Raw genomic sequence first — 20602 nt, 5'->3', positions numbered from 1 at the left:
TTTATCGCATCCAATACCAGTCATACAACCTGCTGACACAGACGGATCAACAGTCAACTGATTTGTCTGTCTGACAAAAACGTTTAAATGTCTAAATCTTCTGAACGTTTTTGGCTTGTGAAGAATGGGTCTGATATTTACTTCAGTGACCAATGACCATGGGACAAAAGAATATCATAATCTGTGTTCACGTTCACTTCTCCCATTGGCATTAATAATAATAATAATAGAATACGACTCTTCTTCTGGTCTCCTAATGGGGTGGGCACCCACATCACCCAGATACTGGAAGTCAAGCGAAGTTTGGGAGTCTTGCTTTCCCATTGAATAGTCTTTTGTGTCACATTCAACATTGGCACATTTTTATTGCGTCAACCAATAGGAAAAAAGCATGTGGTTGACCCCACTTGGCGAGCTTTTTGCTTGTAGTTCTCTTTCAGTGAGCAAACGACTCCAATGTAAGTCAAACGAAATACACACAAATCAGCAGTGCCCACAATCCACAAGACAACATGGGTAATTGATGCATTGGCATGCATTGGCTACTCCCCTTCAGATATGTACAGTATGTGTGTCTGTACCCTTAACCACACCCCAGAACCCTATTCTGGGAGTAACAGTAGCCAAGAATAGCAGATCTACAAACTCACCACGTGTCAACACGTTATGAGTTAGTTTGTAGATCGGCTACTTTTGGCGAAGAGATTTGGTGTAGAGGGGAAAAAACGGTCAGAGCCAAGTCGGGTTCAGTTTACTAAGTCTAGAGGGTTTAAGTGGTTATTAATCAGCCTTCCCCACACACACAATCAGGAGAAGCCTTTGTCCAGACAGTATGTTACATATGATCTCCTGACTATGTTTGGGGATGGCTGACGTATCCGTGTGCACAACAGGTGTGCAGTCACACCCAGCGCAGAGCCTAATTAACTTGAGGCCAGGGGTGTTCTTGGGGTGTTGTCTTCTTGGGACGGCCACTTCGCGGTCTGTCTTTGACTTAACCAGTGTCACGGAACTGAGACTGGAAATGGTACCAGGGCTGACACCAAATAATGCTGCCACTCTGCGTAGAAAGGAAAACACAGCTTCCACCTGCCCTATTGCATGGGCCTTATCCTGAAGGGACAAACGTAGCATCTTTCCATGGGGGCAGTGTTGCTGCTTGGAGCATCAGTATACACAAACTCAACAAAGTTGCCAGGACCCATGCTCAGGTGCCAGTCACACACCTGTGAAAACGAGAGCGTTTACCAATAGAAGCATATTGGGGAATTTTGGCAATTGTTTGGGGGGTGCTACCCACACGTTTAGCTGTGTTGCTCATTCCACGATCCTTACAAGTTATACCTAATCAACAATAAAAATTATACAAAATACAATACCAATTGATATTATTGAAGGGGAGAAATTATCGAAATTATCAAAGTTTATTTACATTGTAAAACATTGTAATACTTTTCCTCACATCTGTCCATGCATCCTTGGTGGGAAGATCCACAAAAATGTCACGAGACCTGGGGTGCACACTCTCTCTTTCTCTCTCACCTCTTCCAGTCCAAGTGCTGCTGTGACATCCTGGAGTGTCTACCTTCCTCCCTTTCTCTGCCTCTTCTTCCTCTCATCTACCTTTCCTTCTTCTTCCGCCCTACTCTCTCCACCCCCCCCCCTCTTCCTTCTGTCCTTTCCTCCTCTCTTCCATGCCACTTGCTTCTCTCTTGACCCGACTCGCCTTCCTTCCACCCTCCCTTGGCTCAAATCCTCAGTAGTGAGATAGGTAATCTGCTAAGCATCCTCCTGTGCCGGTGACTGATCTAGGATAGTTAATCCTTTAAGTAGGCTGCGTAGCTGCCGTGAGGTCATACCTGTGTGAACTTTGCTCCCAAATGCTCCTGGTCCCAGACACACTTCCTCATTCTTCCTGTGTGTACTTAGCGCTCTAGCTGAGAGCGCTACGGCCATAGGAGACAACATGTCAGAGGAAGAAACGGTAAGGAGTTTAATACTGGACTACCAGGTACTCATTACCTGGGTTAAAATGAAATGCGGCATGGCAGGGATGCCAGACGCATCCGTGTGTGTTTTCTTGATTGAATACAGGGGTCTTTATGCAGTTGCTGTACTGTTCTAGTTGACAACATTGATCATTGTGAGTAGTATTAAATGTCTGTTTGAGGTAGAGGGAGGTGAGAAAGAAAGTGTTTTGATTTGGAGGTAACATGGAAGCTGTGTGTGGATATATATCCGTTTAGTCTTTTATGTGGGTTGAAGGATGTGAGTCAGACTTTCACACTTGTAGTTGTTGATCTTAGCCCCTCAGCCTTGCCTTTGAATCCCACAGGCTCGCTCCTTTTGTAAAGAGCCTCCAAATTTAGCTCACAGAGACACATGGAAATGTGAGGGAAAATCTGAACATTTCCACACAGCGAGTCCGTTTGTTTCTTTCCTTCACTCCCATTTTTCTCTTTCCATCTTTCTATCTCCCCTGCTCTCTCACTCACTCACGTGCACGCACGCGCCACGCGCACACACACACACACACACACGCACACAAAAACAGCTGTTAGTCAGCATGTGTGAACTAGGAAGTAGAGGGTGCATGGGATCAACCTTTAGTCTCTCTCTCTGCCTCTCTTTCTCCCCCTCTCTCTATCTAACTCACGCAACAAATTATATTGAAATACAATTATCAATACTGTGTATGTTTCCACCGTCCACCTTTTTGTAAATATGCGTATTGCATAACGCTATGCAGTTAGACAATTTTATGGAGACATGTGGACTTTGTGCTGTTAACTGGAAGTCACAGAGACTTGGAGAATCTCACACTTAAAAATCTTACAACCTCACTGCTTGCAATACTGTGCAATATATAGAATTTTCTCTAATGAATAAATGTAACCCCTCAAACCCTATATAAGTTGACCAGAGTCCCCCAGGGCTCTATACTAGGTCCGCTAGTATTTCCCTCTACACCTAAACTCTACACCACAACATGTCACGTTGAGCTTGTACTGTAGATCAGATTTACTAGAATACTGGGCACTAGAGGTTCAACTGGATGACATGAAAGCACATACAGTTTCTGCATTGCATTGAATAATAATGACGATTATATGGAGACATCAAATATGGGCGTTTGGGCCATATGATGTCACCCAGCAGTGTTTGTATCATTGTCTCAGTCACACAGACCAGAAGAATCTAACACTTCATGTTCCGCTTGCGTATCTGCCTGCCAGCAGTGATTGTGACATCATCCGCTCTAGTTAGATTCAGCATGACCATCAGCTTCTACAATGGTGCATTGAACGCTGAAGGCAGGTTGCCATGGTTATTTTTATTTGTTTTGTGAGGTGGATGGCTGACGGAGAGACGGATATGAAGGAAAGGGGACAAGACGGAGTGAAGAAGGGAGTGGGATGCCATTTTAGTTTTTTAGCTGGGACATTCCGGTGGTGGTGGATGAGTGTTGTATGTCTGTTTGTCCTCTTCCTTCTGTCCGTCCTAGTGTTTGGACACTTCATAGGCTTTGGTACCCACTAATAATTTCTGTTGTCTCAGATAATGTTGTTGCTCACCTGATCACTTAAGGTCCAAATACTTAATTGTATGCTGATTAGTGAAAATAGCCAATCTTCAAGCTCACAAAATAGGGAACCCAGGTTGAAAGTGGCTAATCAGTAATCACCATCATGACATCATGGCTGTGGCTTTTCCCTGCTCTGTTCAGTATGTGTTTGAACCTGCTGCAGCCGCTGTCAATGCATGTCATTGTCTAATGTCTACTCAACTTTAGCCATATATCATACATAAACATAGACCAAGTCATGGAGGTTTGACTTTCATTCCTAAATCGATCTCAAGAGATGTCATGTATTACTTATTTCAAGCTGAAGTCTCTGCAAGTAGATTTTCTTCTATACTGAAATGAACAGAAACCAATGACTTGCTTGAAAATAAAACCATACTATGATTCGGAATGGTCAAATAATGTAATGGCAAGTATACCGTGAGTCAGTGGGCTACACATGCCAGACCACTTGTATTGTCCTTTTAAAAAGCACCTGTTTAAAAGGTGTGCAGAAACAGTTGTCCACTGTTGTATGACAATCATTATTCCTCATTAAAATAAAAGAGCCACTAGCTAGCTTGTAACTTTTAGAATCAATGAAAGGTAAATGGGACATGGGAAGCAGTTTAACTTAACTTAAATAACACTTGCAGTAATACACTACTGTAAGTGTACCGCAGGCCTCTTGTTGTTGTGACAGAGAGGATTTGCTGACCCTGGGTCAGGCTGAACTACATGGTTACTCTAGGCGCAGAGCAGTGCTGGTGGCCCTTTGACCTTCACCTCACTTGCCCCGTTCCCTTCCACTGTAACGCCCCTAGCAGAAGTGTGGCCTGGGGCTTACCAGGCCAGCACTTTGCTGTGATTTAACACCACACACACACACAGCCCATTATATCCTATGATTTTCTGAAAACCATATGGATGACGTTACGTCTCAATGTTTGGGAAATTGTAAATAAAGATATGAGTAAAGAATGGATGTAAAGGTACAAGACAGAATATGTTGTGACTGAGGGGAATGGCTGATTGATCCTGTTGTGATGTACAAAAGGTGCGTTGTCGCACGCACCTCGGAGTCTCATTAGTTTGCCTCAGGCCAGGTGTGACCGCTTAAATCAGCCATCACCTCCACTCTACACGGATCCAAGTAAAGTAAATTAAGGAAGGGACGTTCTGGACACCGGCATGCACCATGACGCTCATGGGTGGCAAACTCTCACCGGAAGTTCGATGAAATACTGTACATTGCAGTGAATGAGAGCAGCTTATTATATAAACACTATTTTTGAACGATGGCTACCTTTGTCATATAATCGGTTCAGGAATATAAACGAAGACACATCACAGGTTGTTTTGTGATCACTGGTTTTCCAATGTGTACGGTACATAGTTTTATTGAGGCATCTAAACAGTTATCGTGTCAGGCTCGGTAGTATCGAGAGATTTGGTTATCAGGCAATGATGGACAGTTTGCCACCCAGTGCGACGAATCTGCCAGAGAAAATGACGTCTGTGTCCCTTAATTTACGTTCCTTGCACAGAGCTAAGGAGCTCTACCCAAACAAACTCCAAAACTGCTATCCACTACTCACCGACTCTCTCTTGTCATTTTCAGGAGGTGAAGAAGGATGCCAAGGAGACAAAGAATGAGGTGAAGGAGGAGCCCACTCAGCCACTCACCCAGAAAAGAGATAAGAGCGCGGGGAATGTTGCCAACTTGGTCCACAGGATGAGCACCATCGGCATCCCAACCGGAGGCTTCCAGCCGCACGCACAGCCTCCAGTGCCCAGGAAGAGTATGTTGCTGCAGTGTGTCATTGGTGTTGGTGTTATTTATGTGACCCCTTTGGATAAGAGCATCTCCGAAATGCCTAAATTGTTTGAGTTGCATGTGTGTGATGTTTTGCTAGTCATTTTTGTGTGTAGCATTTTTAAGCCTGTATTAGATAGTTATAGAGGAGAAAGATGAGAAGAGAGAGAGCGAGTATGGGAATGACATAATGACATAATGGTCCGGCCTGCTGCGGCTCGCTGGTCAGGGCATTGTGCCCATGGGATATGCGCCCTAACCACTTGGCTATCGGGTTGCTTCTTGAGTGTTAATTTAACCACTTTCAACCTGTGTTCTTATATTGGGAATGTCATTATAGGCAAGTTTTATTTAGATTTTATACAAATTCTAAAATAGTGAAAATCCATCATTTTGAAGTTGTCATGAGAAGGTAGGGTAAGAGAAGGAGAGAAAAGGGAAAAAAATCTAATCATAGATCCAAATGGACCCATAACCCTCACAACTTTTTCAGTATGTGAGATGAATGTGAAGGTGAGCTATTGTAAGTTTGACATCAAATGGGCTTCTTGTGTGCCTGTGGGCATTGTAGCTTCACTGATCCTGTTCCACTGGATCCATTGATATCCACTGCATTTGTCTCTCAAGATGTTAACACAAAGCGGCATTCCTTCTACTAGACCTCAATGCTGTGACACTGACACTAGTACCGCATTTTCTTTCCTTTGTGGATGTAGTGAAATTATTCATTAAGACCTGTCACGGTAAACGCAAATCAGACGTGCAGTGCTTTGAGCATAATTCTTGTCATTCTGCTTTCGCTCGTGTGCTATTTGCTTTCCCCTCTTATAAGTCAACAGCAGCGCTTTGTTTTTGGTGCAGGAATTCACTAGTGCGGGCAGCTCTGCTTGTTCAACAGGGTGTGTCAGCCCTTAGATCACCTGGTTCAAAACTCCCACACTGCTGTTTCTCTTGTTTCCTCTCACTTCCTGGTTACCCAGGTCACATGTCTACCTGCATGGCTTTACCCCCTCTAGGCATGCAAAAGGATACGGGAGATGTGCGCGCACGCACACACGTATACATATCTGTAGTAACCGGAGATTAATGATTAATCGGTGGAAAATGTAATCATGAAATTCAGACTTTTCTCCGCAACATTCTAATGCTTAAATTTATGCTCGTCTCGTACGACTGTTTCGCTTGCTGAAAACGGCTGATCTACAAGCTCACAACACAGCGTATCCGCAACGTGTTATGAGCTTGTGGATCGAAAACTTTCGCTGTGCAACAAAGTCATACGTCTCGTCGCAAATCTTCGCTCTGAACTAGGCTTTACTCATACTCTTGATTTTTGTTTTTGGAGTCATTTAGCTTATATACAACTTTGTATAAATATCTTGGATTTATTATGGATGAACATCTGACTCGCAGAGAGGAGGCTATGAGGAGCTTTGGAATCTATAATAAGCAAGCTGAAGATTTGTAAACAACTAGTTTATGGTTCAAGGCACAACCTCACATGCCTTGAATGGTGTTCTGACACGTGTGTGGTTTCACATGTAAACACGCACAGTCTTCCAGCTCATAGCGAACACACACACACACACACACACACACACACACACACACACACACACACACACACACACACACACACACACACACACACCCCTACCTACCTACCCAGTCAGAGGTGACGCCTCGTTGAGCTGGCTAGTGGTCTAACTGGTATATTCTCTCCCGTCATTGTCATTTTAGAGCCGAAGAAGAGGCAGTGCAAGGCATTGTTTGTGTACCTGCCACAGAACGAGGATGAACTGGAGCTCAAAATAGGAGACATCATAGACATCATTGAAGAGGTACGTTTAACACCCTCACCTAGCTCTTACGGTAAGCAGCAGCAAAACAGCTGCAGTACCTAGCTAACTCCAAGCTAGCAACCTTACTAATTCCTGTGACAATAAAAAATACATAATTTAAATGCATGGTATTTCTTTAGTACCATGATTTAGAGTTAGAATAAAGACTTTTAAGTCATTGAAGTCAGGGAGGGTATAAGGACATGTACTGGTATACTGGCAATGGCACAAGACAACTGGCCTATAGTTTGCGGCTTTAATACGGCCATTGAGCACTTGCATCTTGTTGTTTTGGACATGTTATTGTTATGTATGGTTTGTAAAAGGACAGGTAACCACCTGCTGGGATGATGAAGGATGAGTCAAGTGATGTTGAATCAGTTGCTACATCTTTCCAGACTCTGACCTTGGGCCTGTGTTTATTTGAAGACCTTTTTGTGTTTTAACAGAACAGCCGTTTGTGTGTAATTACGTCCAGGTCGCGCATCTTTGAAGCTAGTCTGTTGCATATTTTAAATACTTTGATCAGCCATATTTAATAATAGATGATAAGGTAGTGGCAAGCCAGGACATGTAAGAGAATGGGGAACTGGGCACATGTACTAATGTGAAGCTATTAATAAGCTATTCAGAATGGTTAAGTATGTTTAAAAGAGTGTTACTTGTCTATTTATGGTGTAATTTAATGGTATAATGTCTGATACTGTTGTGGGCCTCCACCAATACATCTATATGAGCAGCACACTGTATTTCGTTGATTTGATTTACTTCAGACAATGTACTGTAAATCACATTTGCACGCTTTCAGCCTTTGCCAACTCTGTTTGGGTCAGCATTTTACTCATTAGACTTAAAGGGGCATTTCACTTTAAAACACTTCTGGGGTTGTTTGTGTGCACCCCAGACCGTTTTTATCATGCTTGTTTCAATACTTTGCTTGCAACTGTCATGGGAATTGCATTTCTTGTGGACACAATCTTTACTATGTGTTTTTTTCCCCCCACACACATGTGTCCATAACATGAGACGATTTTGCATGTTGCAACATCGTTTTATGGCAAAAGTGTTGTCTTTGTTTTCATGGTTTTAGTCTCCTAACGATGATTTTATTCTACAAAAATGTGTAAAAAATTGCAAAAATAACAGATTAAAGCTCACAACATGACACGTTGTTTGGTTGAAGTTTGGTTGAAAAAGTGAAATGCTGCAGAATGTGGTTGTGTGAGCTTGTTGATCAGCTATTTTGGATATTTTTGAAAAATTTTAAAAAATTTAAAATTTATTTTATTCTGTGATAATTTATATTATCACAGAATTGACATTTAGGTATTCGGTATTTTTTTTTTGTGATATTTGAATTTGTCCATATCGTCCAGTCCTAACTCTAAGTCCAAAATGTACTCTTGGAGCAGGTGGAGCAATCACAAACTGTATTTTTAACAATACATCAGAGTACACACACTGGGACGACAGCTGGATTAAAAATGCCTGGCTTGTGCCTGCAGGTTGAAGAGGGCTGGTGGAACGGCAGCATGAACGGCAAGTCTGGACTTTTCCCTTCCAACTTCGTTAAAGAGGTGGAGGCATCGGGAGAAGACGGAGAGCCCGGCGACGCCACAGCAGATGAGACAGGTGAGAGAGACGTACAGTACGAGCTGCCAGGGCTTCACTAATGCAAAGATACAATGCCTGAATCAAAGCGTCAGAATTACGTATGCTTGAATAGATGCCTCTTAAGCCACGGTACCAAGACCTAAGGCAAGGTTGATTCTGAAATGTTAGTGGAATTCTGACACCAGCCACTGTTGACAAAATGACAGCAGCGTCTCGTTTTACTGTTTCTTCAGGCAGTGAGATTGGTCAGGTAACGATATCTAAAGCAAGGTTGTTTTATGTGGAGTTGTGGAGTTGGAAAAAGAGTGACATGACTTTGGAAATGACCACAAAAGGAAATGCCTTTTTTACAGGCAAGCGTTTGCAAGCACGTTTAGTCATTAAAGATAACGTGTGACTTCAGCTTACCTCCACTGGCACCAGAATGCTAACATAATGAAGACAAGGTTGGCTTACATAATTGCCCGGAACGCAGATACCTAAGGGTGTTATTGCAGGTTGTTTGCAGCTGAGTTTCTCCGCACGGGCACTTTGATGTTATTTTGTGGCTCTCATTGCCTGGTGTAAATGTAGTGGTGCAATGCTCCATTTTGTAAAATTGCTATTCAGTCTTAAGAGAAACTAGATATACAGGCCAGGTTCTTGTAATAGAAGTATTAAGGTGTGACTGCTGTCCAAGTGGAACAAGCCTCAGCAGGCAGGCTACCTGAGGACTTAGTGTGCCGGCTGCGTCTCTCCAAACCTTTTGTGAGTGTTACTGTGACTATATCATACAGTAGTTGTTTGAACAGGCCTGTGTGTGTATAGGTAACAAGAGACTGTGTGTGTGCTAGACCTTGTGTGAGGGAGTTTGCATGCTCGCAAGTAATGTATTAAAATCTTTGCGTGCACATGTATACATGTCATGGGCGTTAATCCTCATGAAAATGTATGAATGTGATGAATATGAGAGTGCACATTATATGATGATAGCTCGCCTACAGGTCCCACATCATGCTCCTGTCCTCCACTAGCACTGCTGTGACTGCTGTAGATAAATATTGTGAATTTAAACTGTATGCTGTAGTCTGTATTTTGTATTTTATTATTTGAGTATTATTTAGCCCCCAAAAGGGCCGTGAATTCAAACAAGTCCTGTCCTCTCTGTGTGGCTGGTGGCTGCATCTGTAGATTCTGTTTACTCACCTTTAGGCTTCTCCATCCCTGACCCCCCCCCCCCCCCCCACCCCCTCCATCCCTCCATTAGACGGTAGCGGTAAGGACGGGGCCATCAGCCCCACCTCGACAGGGAACGGCGTTATCGCCCAGCCCAAGAAGATCCGAGGGGTCGGCTTCGGAGACATATTCCGAGAGGGCTCAGTCAAGCTAAGGGTCAGACTACCCAGCCCAGACAAAGAGGAAAAGAAGGACAAAGTGAGTGCAGAGCAATGTTTTCTTGTACATTACACTGTGTATCATATCAGAAATGGATGCTATTCTGACAGATTAATATAGTAAATTGGGGGAGGGTGGTGGGGCATAACAAAACTATTTTCAACAACATATATTTGTTTAACCTGAATATGGTCGTTTTGGTTTATATACATTACACATTTATTGCACCTTTAACTTCTCAAAATGCCCAGTCACGTGTCTTACTGGGCCAAAACTGCAGTGCACGTCAACAGTTAACGACTGCAGTTTCTGCAGAACTAAAGTAACATGATTGCTGTGCAGAACGTTAATCTTAACTCATTCACTGCCACTGACGTAAAAAACGTAATTTTTCCCGTTTACCAATCCTGCCACTGACGTAAAAAACGTAATTTTAATTTTTTCAATTTTTTTTTTTTGTTTTTGTTTCAAATTTGACCCAAAGACCAAGGAGATATGATTGTTTAAAGATCTAGACTCCCATCCACTTCCTTGTTAACTTAAAACTTAAAAATTCTGTATCTCGGCTCCTGAGTACTTTTTTTTTTCGATGAAAAATCTCTGGCAGTGGGCAAACGCGGCCAGCAATAATTGTGGCAGTGAATGAGTTAACAGTTATTCATGCAAAATAATAATCCCTGTCTGTTACCTTTGTTTATTCATTTCATAGTTATAAGTACATTTAAAGTGGTCCTAGGGTTTTGAGGGTGGTACAACGTTCTTGCATGACAGCTTGACTCTTAACTCTTTCACTGCCACACTTATTTCAGACACTGTCGTCCCAGTGCCAGGAAAAAGGTGCATTTTTTCTCCGTTTGTTTTTTTAACGTTGAAGTGAATGGAGCAGCAATTTTTTTTGATAGCGTTATCTCCTAGTTTCTTTGAGGAAAAAAAAATTCAAAACAATCTAAAAAAAATGTCCGTGGCCATGATAGCCATAGAGCCATCGGACGGGAATTCCCGTTTTTGGCAGTTTTAGAGTTAATATTCATGTGATTCAGGAGGGAAACTTTTCACCTTGTTGACCGTAACGCATCCAATGATATGGACTTTGTTTGTTTTTAAGACAGTGTAACAGGCATGTCGCTCTAGTCAGCTGATTTACAAGACACTTTGTTAAAATTGTAAATATCCCAGCCAGCTATATTAGATAGCAACTTCCTATCTGGCCAATATTGTCTTCTGCAGAGTTCCTGCCTTTGTAAGAAGTCTGGAAAATGTATTTAAGTTTTCAGCTTTTGGAAAATGTTATGCTTATACAAAAAAGTCTGGGAAAGTGTGGAAAGATGTTCAGTCCAAATATGGAAATGACCAAATATATTGATATAGATACAGTATGTAACTGTAGACCCACTGTAAAATGAAATATTAAATGATATGCCTTTGTTGATAGTGTTGGGCTTAATTTATACTTTATACGATTGTCACTCGACAAATATGACCATGTTCCAAGTTGGAAAATACCCAGTTCCCATCTGGCATGAATGCACCATTAGTAGAAACTGTGAGCTGCAGGTTTTCTGTCTCCTCAAGACATTGAGGCTCCTCTCCTCACCTCCTTTCCATCTTCTTTCTTTGGATTATCTACCGTCGTCGTGTTACCGTATTTGTTCAGCCAGTCGGCATGTACCACACTGACTGAACATTGATCAAATCTAGTCTTATATTCCAGTCTGAAAATGTAGTTCTTTGAGTTGTGAAATGGAGAATATACAGATTTGAGCTTCTGCTTGGATATGACTCTTATATTTCCATATCCTAGTTTATGTTAAATTCCTATACAAGACACCATGTCTGATCCTCTGGGACCAATGCGAATAGTAATGCACAACACGGCACGGCTAATAACTAATTGTCTCCTTAATTAGCGATAGTTAGCATGTATCCTTCCTTCTGAAACCTGCTCCTCTTTTCCCTTTCTCTCTTCTACTACAGCCTCCACTCACCGCTAACATGGCTTGCTTCACTCTCCTCCACCTGTCACAACATCACAATGTTGCATGGCCTTGTTGCAGCAACCCACAAGTCTCCTGTTCACAGTATATGATCCCCTCACCCTTTATTTTACCATACTCAAGCCCCTGTAGTCCACTCACTGTTTGCCGCTCTAAAAATAGTGGTGTCACTCATGCCTCTGATGAAGACTCGATAGCGTTGAAATGCATTCTTATTTGCACCAATACAAATACCTGATTCCATTTGAGTACTCTAGCACATTGTTTGTTTGCATAGGATTGTTTGGCAGTACATCTAATAAATAAGTACCAGATTATTCCTCCTCACTTTGTCATGCGTGGTGATCTTTGCAGTTTTTACTTCATGCGCCTACGTGTTGGTAGTTTTACTGTCACAGGAAACGTGTGCTAAATATTTTCCTCTTTGGCGCTCACTCCACCCTTGTGGTTCCTCCAGTGTTGTAAACAATGTCCAATTTTTGTATTCCTAATGCTCCCTAAACCAGGTGTGGTGCTGAGACCACAGCACACTGAAAATTACTAAAACAAAATTCAGAACATCACCGGATTTGTTTCAAATATCCACCTCGGCACCTCCTCTCTGCCCCCTTCTTACTCTTGCCATTGTACAAAAACACAACATGCAGTAGAACCACAAGCCAGATATGTTTTCACTGTTTATCTTTCAGTAATGTATTTTCTTCATCCCTACATTATTAACTACAACCACTCGTAACCAACATTCAGTGTAGTCACAACTCGTCTCTCAGTGTGGACAAAAGTCTACATTACACATGCATGTACACATCAAATCATGTCTAGAAAATCATTCCCATCTGTGTTGTTTGCTTCATTTTAGCCAATCCCATCATTACCATCCGCTGCAAAGCCCGCCCTTCCCAACACGCCAGAGTTACAGAGGCCGGACGGAGACTGCAAATCAAAATGTAAGTGGATTCATCGTCGACACAATGAATGTTGTTTGAGTTGGGTTTCCTTTTTTGTCAACCATAACATAGTGGAAAAAATGTTTCCACTTTGTCCTTTGGTTTCCCTCACTAATGACTGAAAATTAAGGCACACCACAAGCCACAGTGTGGGTAGCTGGGATTACAATTTTCTACACAAGTCTTTTTTACTAAACTATAACACATTTGAAAAGGGTAAGGTATCCATATTAATTGTTGGCTTGTGATTAGATTTTTTTTGTCTGAATATACTGTACACCAATTTTAGCATAAAAAAATCAAGCAGCAGCCAAACGGATGCCTTGGTGGGTCAAGGTGTCCCTTTAATTGTTAATATTATAAAATATACCACCCGTTTTGTCAGTATAAGCTCCACTATGTTGATCTGTGAGAAGTAAGAAAAAAAGATGGCAAATTCTCACCACATATTTGAAATCTCACAATGTATCACTAAAATAGCCGTGTGAAGCAAACGGAATCAATGGTGAATATGAAAAGGTTTCTTGATGTTGCATACATGCATACATTACACGCCAAAACGTGTACTTCAGCCTAGCAGAGATCCTGATCATTACAGATGTTCACATCTACTTGGTGTATGTGAGTGTGAGCATGTACTCATGCATACACTTGTTTCCTAGTGTGACCTGTACACCATACACCTCATCTATAGTGCAGTACACAATCCATAGTATGCTATTGCCTTTCTTTCCTTTGTATGAGAAACATTGCGTCCTGCTCGCCACCTGAACCCTTTTGTTTCCTGTCTCCTCAGCTAAAGAATATTGTAAAGTTACGTTTGCCTTTGACTCCACAAACGAAGACGAGCTCAGCTTGAAAGAGGGTGATGTCATCCAGATACTGAGCAAGGTAAGCCGCCACAGGCCTATACTAAGACTCCACTATGCGAGGAAAAGCCGCATTGTGCTTATATATTGAAATCTTGCAACTGTCGTGGGAATTGCATTTCTTGTGGACACAATCTTTACTACGTGTCTTTCCCCCCACACATATTATGTCCATAACATGAGACAAAATGCAAATGCTTAGGCTTTGTTCAGTTTGAATAAAATGAAAGTTTCTCTGATTTACATATCGTTTGTATGACAGTGATTCTGCACAGCACATCATTTTTATAATCTGCCCGAAACTCCAGCTGTGAGGCTAGAATGGGAACCTGATGGGATTTTAAAGTTCCATAATTCATATTTGTGAGACTGTTTCAATTAAACTTGCATGCATTGTCTTATACATAGAATGACAATGATGACAAAAAGGAGAGGTTCCCTTGACAATGGTGTAAAGTGATTGCAACAACAGAACCGTGATCAGAATTCTTTGTTTTTATGAATCTCTACTGTTAAGTTTAGCAAGTCAAGTCAAATGTATTTATAAAACACATTTTAAAACGACTCTCGTTGACCGAAGTGCTGTACAGAGCAAAAGGTAGCTAAAATCACAAATGCAGAAACCATCGACATAAACAATAACACATGCAGCTCAACGGCACAGATAAGCAGCATTAAACGGAGTAAGAACATTAATGAACCGTAAAAGCAACAAAACAGCCAGCCACATCAGGGGGGAATCAAAAGCCAGTGAATAAGAAGAAACAAAGAGCCTTGAGCCTGGACTTAAAGGATTCTTCGTTATAATTTTTATCCCTCGATTTTGTAACCCTTTTTTCACCCGGTGCCAATTTGCTAAGTGGTCCTGGGCACTACACTCCCTCCACCAGCCTAGGGAGGCCAGGGCCGAGCTCATGCCTCCTTCAATGCATGAGAGCCAACTGACCTTATTGTCACCTGACAGGGGGGAGTTTCCCTGGTTGGACGTAGCGCGTGGAAGGAACACGTTATTCCAACCAGTTCCTTTCACCTCCATCAGGCGCCCCGGCTGACCAGGGGGAGGCGGTATAGTGACCAGGATTTTTTGTGAGGGTATTAACTACCCTAGGAGACACAGGGAGAACATGCAAACTCCACACAGAGTAGGCCCTTTCGCCAACCCCACCGATGGTATGGGTGCTGGTGTCGCGGAGGAGAAGACACGCCCCCAGCGCCCACAGCGGGAATCGAACCCAATCGGACCCAATCAGACTTAAAGGATTCAACAGGGGGGGAGATCTGATAGGGAGACGATTGCTGTTCCACAGTCTAGGGGGCTGCGACGGCAAAGGCGCCGTTAACCCTGGCGTTTAGTTGGTGGGACAGCTAGGAGTCCCAAGTCAGCCGACCTGAGGGAGCTGGATGTAGGGGAGGGGTTAACACCTTTACCGCCGGGCCCGTAGTTCTACGGGCCGTTAAATCCAACGGTTAAGCGCCGAGCCCGTAGTCCTACGGGCTGCGGTCTTTTCGCGCATGCGCGGTCCGGGTGCACTTTCGGAATTTTTTTGATCCACTTCCGTTTCCGGTTTGATGACAGGAAATAGAATTATTTGGGATCCGGTTTCGACGATCACGCCCGCTCCCATTCTACAGACGAAACTGAAACTCAATTCTCTTCCTGTAGTTTTTTCTCCTCGCATTTCACTGTTTAACGTAATCCGCTCTAACTACAGTCATGGAAGTCCGTTTGACACGCGGTCTTCACTGGGAGATACAGGGAGATCTCGCGGATGTAAACAGACCGTTCACGGCTCAATCTTAAGGATTTTAACAAGATCTATGGCGACATGAAAAAAACAAAAAAACAACAAAAACACCTTGGCACTGGTGAGTACATTATGAGATTAACCTCTGGCGGTGGATGTGTTAAAAGGTCAGCGATGTACGGGGGTCAACCAATTAAGAGCTTTGTAACTGTAATCCGTAATAGCAGCGATTGGGGAGAGGCCAGGACTGGGGTACAATGGTCCCTCTTCCTAATACCTGTCAAGAGCCTGGCTGCGGCCTTTTGGACCACTTGTAGACGGGACAGGGAGGACTGACTTATTCCAGTGTACAGGGTATTTCAGTAATCCAGGCGGGATGATACAGTGATGTATGAGGGTTTTAGATTCTAACATCAAAGCATTACCACAGAAAATATACATGTTGATCCCATGTCATCCCATTACACTGTTGACATCTTCAAAACTCAATTTGATGGTCTAATAGACTGCCCAGCCTACAGCCACCTTCCCGGAACCACTGTACTCAACTGATTAATATTGACGTACTGTTGCTTGCTTAAAGTGGAATACCAGTGACTTTAAAATACATTCATCATTTCCAGGAACACTCATTGTAAGTCACATGACTAGTAAGGGTGTGCATCTCTCCCTTATAAGATGATACGATATGTATCTAATTAGATGCAAGGGACACGATACGATTCAGGGACGAAAAATTTGGTGCGATGCAATGTAATACAGTTTTTATGGAAAACTCAAAAATTGGATTCACTAGTAAACGGTGTGTAGTATGTTCAACGTAGACTGTGAGTACACAGTAAACTGTGTGCAGTATCCAATTCAGTACATACTGTTAGTAGACAATGACAGTAAACAGTGTGTAGTACTAGCAGTCACATAATACAGCTAATGATATCAATATATTCTGTTAAGTTTAATTTTGCCAAAAGGTACAGATCTACAAGCAAACTAAGGGCTGTGATTTGTTCTTTTTTGACAAGCCACACCATCATACTACAGATAAGGCTGCAAAGCACTGCATGATGTATGTTGTGTTGAGTGAATGAAAGAGTGTTTGTTGGGGGCGTTACCTTATGCAGGGCTGCAGTTTGGGGTGATGGGGTCGCCAAAAGATTTCCCTCATAATGTGGGGTTGTGGTATAAAAAAAGTTTGAGAACCCCTGCCCTAGTGACTAGAATATGTCAAACAATTGCCAAAAATGCTGAATGTAAATGACTATTCCATCAACAAATCAAAACAAAATACGATTTCATAAATATTTTTCATTGGTCATGGTCATTGGTCATAGATCAAGCCGTCTAGAACAGCATAAGAAGTATGTATGCATTTCTGTCTGTATGTATGCCCCTCAAAAGCGTCTATTTCCATTTGGCCAAATGAGGTGTAGACTGTCATCACACTAGGACATGCACACAAACAGCCAGCCTGTATAGTCCAGCTTCACCACTGAACACCACATTGTGATTTGTGTGGTTTCTTTCCACAAACTGCACACATCATAACTTGCTGTCAGTTGCTAGTGTTTGTCCAGGGAGACCACGTTGTTAATGGATTAAAAAATATCTATATCTATATGCCTAATCAATACATTATTTTCAATGTCAGTAGATGACACTTTCTCCCCAAGTCCTTTTAACTCTGCACGGTAAGCATCGTTTCCACACAGTGTGAAAGAGGAAGGAAGCCTCATGCTTTTTTAACGAGCCTTTTAAGCGCTTTCCCTCTTCAGAAAGGACATCCCTCTGTTCAAAGACAGGAAATGATCCATCAAGTTTGTCAGATTCCCTCATTTCCCTCTCTGTATTTGTATTTCTGCATTACCTCCTGGGAGATGGACTCATTGTTTGTTGATATCTCTCTGCAGTCTGCACCCAGGCCCACTCATATTTAGATCTCTCTGTGCACACAGTCCCACTCATATTTAGATGTTTTATTTCTACCCAAAGTCAGATCTGTCAACCAACTGGTATTATTGGTCTTTATCTACCCATGTTGAGGAGACCATGTCTCAGGAACTCATTTGTCACTTTAAGTCCTAATAGAGTGAATTAGACTTAATGTGTACAGCCTCAAGCCTCTTTTAACTTCACCCTTGGCAAGGCACTGAGAAGTGAAGTGTTTGTTTGGGAAGTAGCAAGCAAAGAGAAGGGTGTTTTTTGTTTTTCTGTCCGGCAGACCAATTGAAATCTTTTTCAGATGTGTTGCATTTAATCAAACATGAATTTATTTGAACTAGAGACGTATTATATGTTTATCTTTATTGGCAATTATGTAGCTGATATGTTCAGTTTTTTTGCCTGGCCTGATTTTGCACTTTTTGACAAAATATTGGTCAAAACAATCTGTTTGGTGGTCTAGGATTTTTCATTATATGAATATTGATTTTGATGAACCCTTGCCTTCTGAAATTTCACTTCGGCATTAAAAACAAAACCAGATAGTCTTGCAAATAACATAATTTATGTACTTGTATTTATTCCCATGCCAGCAAGCCAGTTGGCAGAGTAGATCAATGCATAATCTCATTTTGGAGCGACACAGCCTATAGTCGGGTCCCAAGACCCAGACTGTGACGCAGAGCCACTTAGCTGTCTCAGTTCATTGCCTTCATCGCTAGAAGTTTGGCCCCTGGGTTCTTCCCTCTAGAATGGTGCACTCTGGGAGTAAGCCATTACTGCCACAGTCCGTCAGCTAGCCAGCACAGAATGCCTCCTAAACACAGGGTTTGCTTGGTTCGAGGTATGATGCCTGTGACTCATGGTTTAGTATTGAGTAACACCCAGAAGCACTGTAGGAATCTGCTGCCATCTAGTGGGGACAGTGGAGAAAGGGTGGTAAAATAAGACCTCACTGCCGGTGATATCTGTTTCATGAAGTATAGTGCTTTTTGGTTTCTCTGCTGCATTTATTCCAACTAATTGTAGAATTGTGCTGCATCAGCTCACAGTTTCCTCCCTTGTACTGTACAGTAATCTACTGCATGTTGAAATACACTTTCATATGGGCATCAACAATTTCTGTTTATAGCTTTCCTCTTAACATTTTGGTCGTAAGAATAATATAAATACTACTAACAGTACTTCTACTACTATTCTATATTATTTATACTTATCTGCTGCTACTAATGAATAATAGGCATATTTCTAAGACACGGAGGGCAGCTAAGTAAAGAAATGTACCAGCAGTGGGGGGTCCTTTTAACCAGGGCAAAACATATTAAGGTCTCACTCACTGCACTGCAGGGGGGCTATGTAAATATTATATGAGAGACAGAGTCATGGTGTTGTGCAGCTGGAGGTTTCTTTTATATATTTGCTAAATTTGACCTATATATATGTTTGTGTATTTATTATGTTAATTTTTCTTGTGAAAGACAAAATTCTAAAACAAATGTGAATATTGTAGAAAAAAATCATTTCTTTTCCATGACGTAATCCAAAAAGTGAAAGTTTAATCTATTCTAGATTCATTACTCAAAGTGAAATATTTCAATCATTTTCTTTTTTTTTTAACCTAGATGATTACGGCAGCATACAGGTCATGAAAATCAAACATCCAGTATCTCAAAATATATATTACATACTTTTTAAATTACATTAAGATTATATATTTTTTTAGATACACCTGTATAATATCGTCGCTGTCGAGCAGAAACCTCGTAACTCCCAAGTTTCACATTTTTATGTTTTTGCTTAAGTTAAAGCCCTACTTCATCATACAAGAGTGTCACACAAAAGTAGTGAAAATGGCAGATCTACAAATGCTACAAACATAAAGAGTGACTTGTGTTCTGTAGTCTTCCTTCATGGCTGTCTGTCTGTCTGTCTGTCTGTTTGGCTCTGTAACAGGACACAGGAGAGCCGGGCTGGTGGCGAGGGGAGATCAGCGGCAGGGAGGGTGTTTTCCCTGACAATTTCGTAAACATGATTACTGAGATGGACAAAGAGGTGAGATGAGATAAAAAAAAACTATGAAAGGGAATGAACACTTGTTGACACCTGTCACTGTGGATTATAGCTGGTGCATAGCCAACACAAAACCTTGTTTGATTTAACCCAATGCCTTTCCACATGGGTGGCAAGTAAGGCCCATTGATAATCTGGCTGATTGCTTTTTGAGCCAAAGAGCTTATCAATGCTCAGCCTTTCCAGAAAAGTGATGTATGCTGTCGCACGTCTGCGTCGACCTACAAGTTCACACCGCCGTGTGACAAAGTATGAATCGAGCTAAAGTCTGCTTGTTAAGAAGAGTGAGTTTGATTATGCCCCACCCTCTCCCCCGACAATATCAAATATGTCATGAATTGTTTTCTCCAGGCTCCCACACCAAGAGGGTCGGTGAAATTATCCCCCAAGCAGGACACTGAAGAGGTAAGATTCCCCAGCAGATGGAATGTGTGTAAGTCTTCCTGCACTTCCTGCAGAAAGAGTGCTTTGCAGATGACCCACTTTTATGATAAATTCCAAGCTCTCTGCGTAATGAGATTACAGCTCATTGCTCACAATTCCGTATGGAACAACATACAGCAAACTTATTTTGGTTAAGAAATACCATACCAAAGTTACAATACCATACGTTATCAGCAACATATAATAATTAAATTATTATAAATTAGATACATTTTGGCCTCTGAAAATGTTTTCCAAATTGTTTTTATTGTCCAAATTATATGCTTGAAACTCATAAGCACAATACCTCCCCTTACCAACATGGATTGGGCTAGTTTAGCAGTAGTTGTTTGGTCTCCCATAGTAAATGTATGCATTGTGCCTTTAATATGCACCCTAAAAAGTC

The 20602-nt window shown here is 41.9% G+C and overlaps 1 protein-coding gene across 2 annotated transcripts in view; it reads left to right on the top strand.

Annotated features, from left to right (window-relative positions):
- cd2ap (CD2-associated protein) overlaps nucleotides 1-20602 on the top strand; it is a gene marked incomplete at its 5' end in the record, with an annotated part of 75224 nt that overhangs the window by 30471 nt on the left and 24151 nt on the right. For both annotated transcript variants that reach the window (XM_080452985.1, XM_080452984.1), the window contains 8 exons: nucleotides 5187-5367; nucleotides 7122-7222; nucleotides 8728-8854; nucleotides 10083-10249; nucleotides 13064-13151; nucleotides 13948-14042; nucleotides 19657-19755; nucleotides 20125-20178. In XM_080452985.1, coding sequence (XP_080309111.1) covers nucleotides 5187-5367; nucleotides 7122-7222; nucleotides 8728-8854; nucleotides 10083-10249; nucleotides 13064-13151; nucleotides 13948-14042; nucleotides 19657-19755; nucleotides 20125-20178 — 912 coding nt within the window. The remainder of the gene's footprint in view (nucleotides 1-5186; nucleotides 5368-7121; nucleotides 7223-8727; nucleotides 8855-10082; nucleotides 10250-13063; nucleotides 13152-13947; nucleotides 14043-19656; nucleotides 19756-20124; nucleotides 20179-20602) is intronic.

Source organism: Gymnoscopelus braueri (genome assembly GCF_963280865.1).
Source record: "Gymnoscopelus braueri genome assembly, chromosome: 16".
NCBI classification, from domain to species: Eukaryota; Metazoa; Chordata; class Actinopteri; order Myctophiformes; family Myctophidae; genus Gymnoscopelus; species Gymnoscopelus braueri.
The sequence above is the reverse complement of the archived record's forward strand: the minus strand, read 5'-3'. Positions and strand labels throughout refer to the sequence as shown.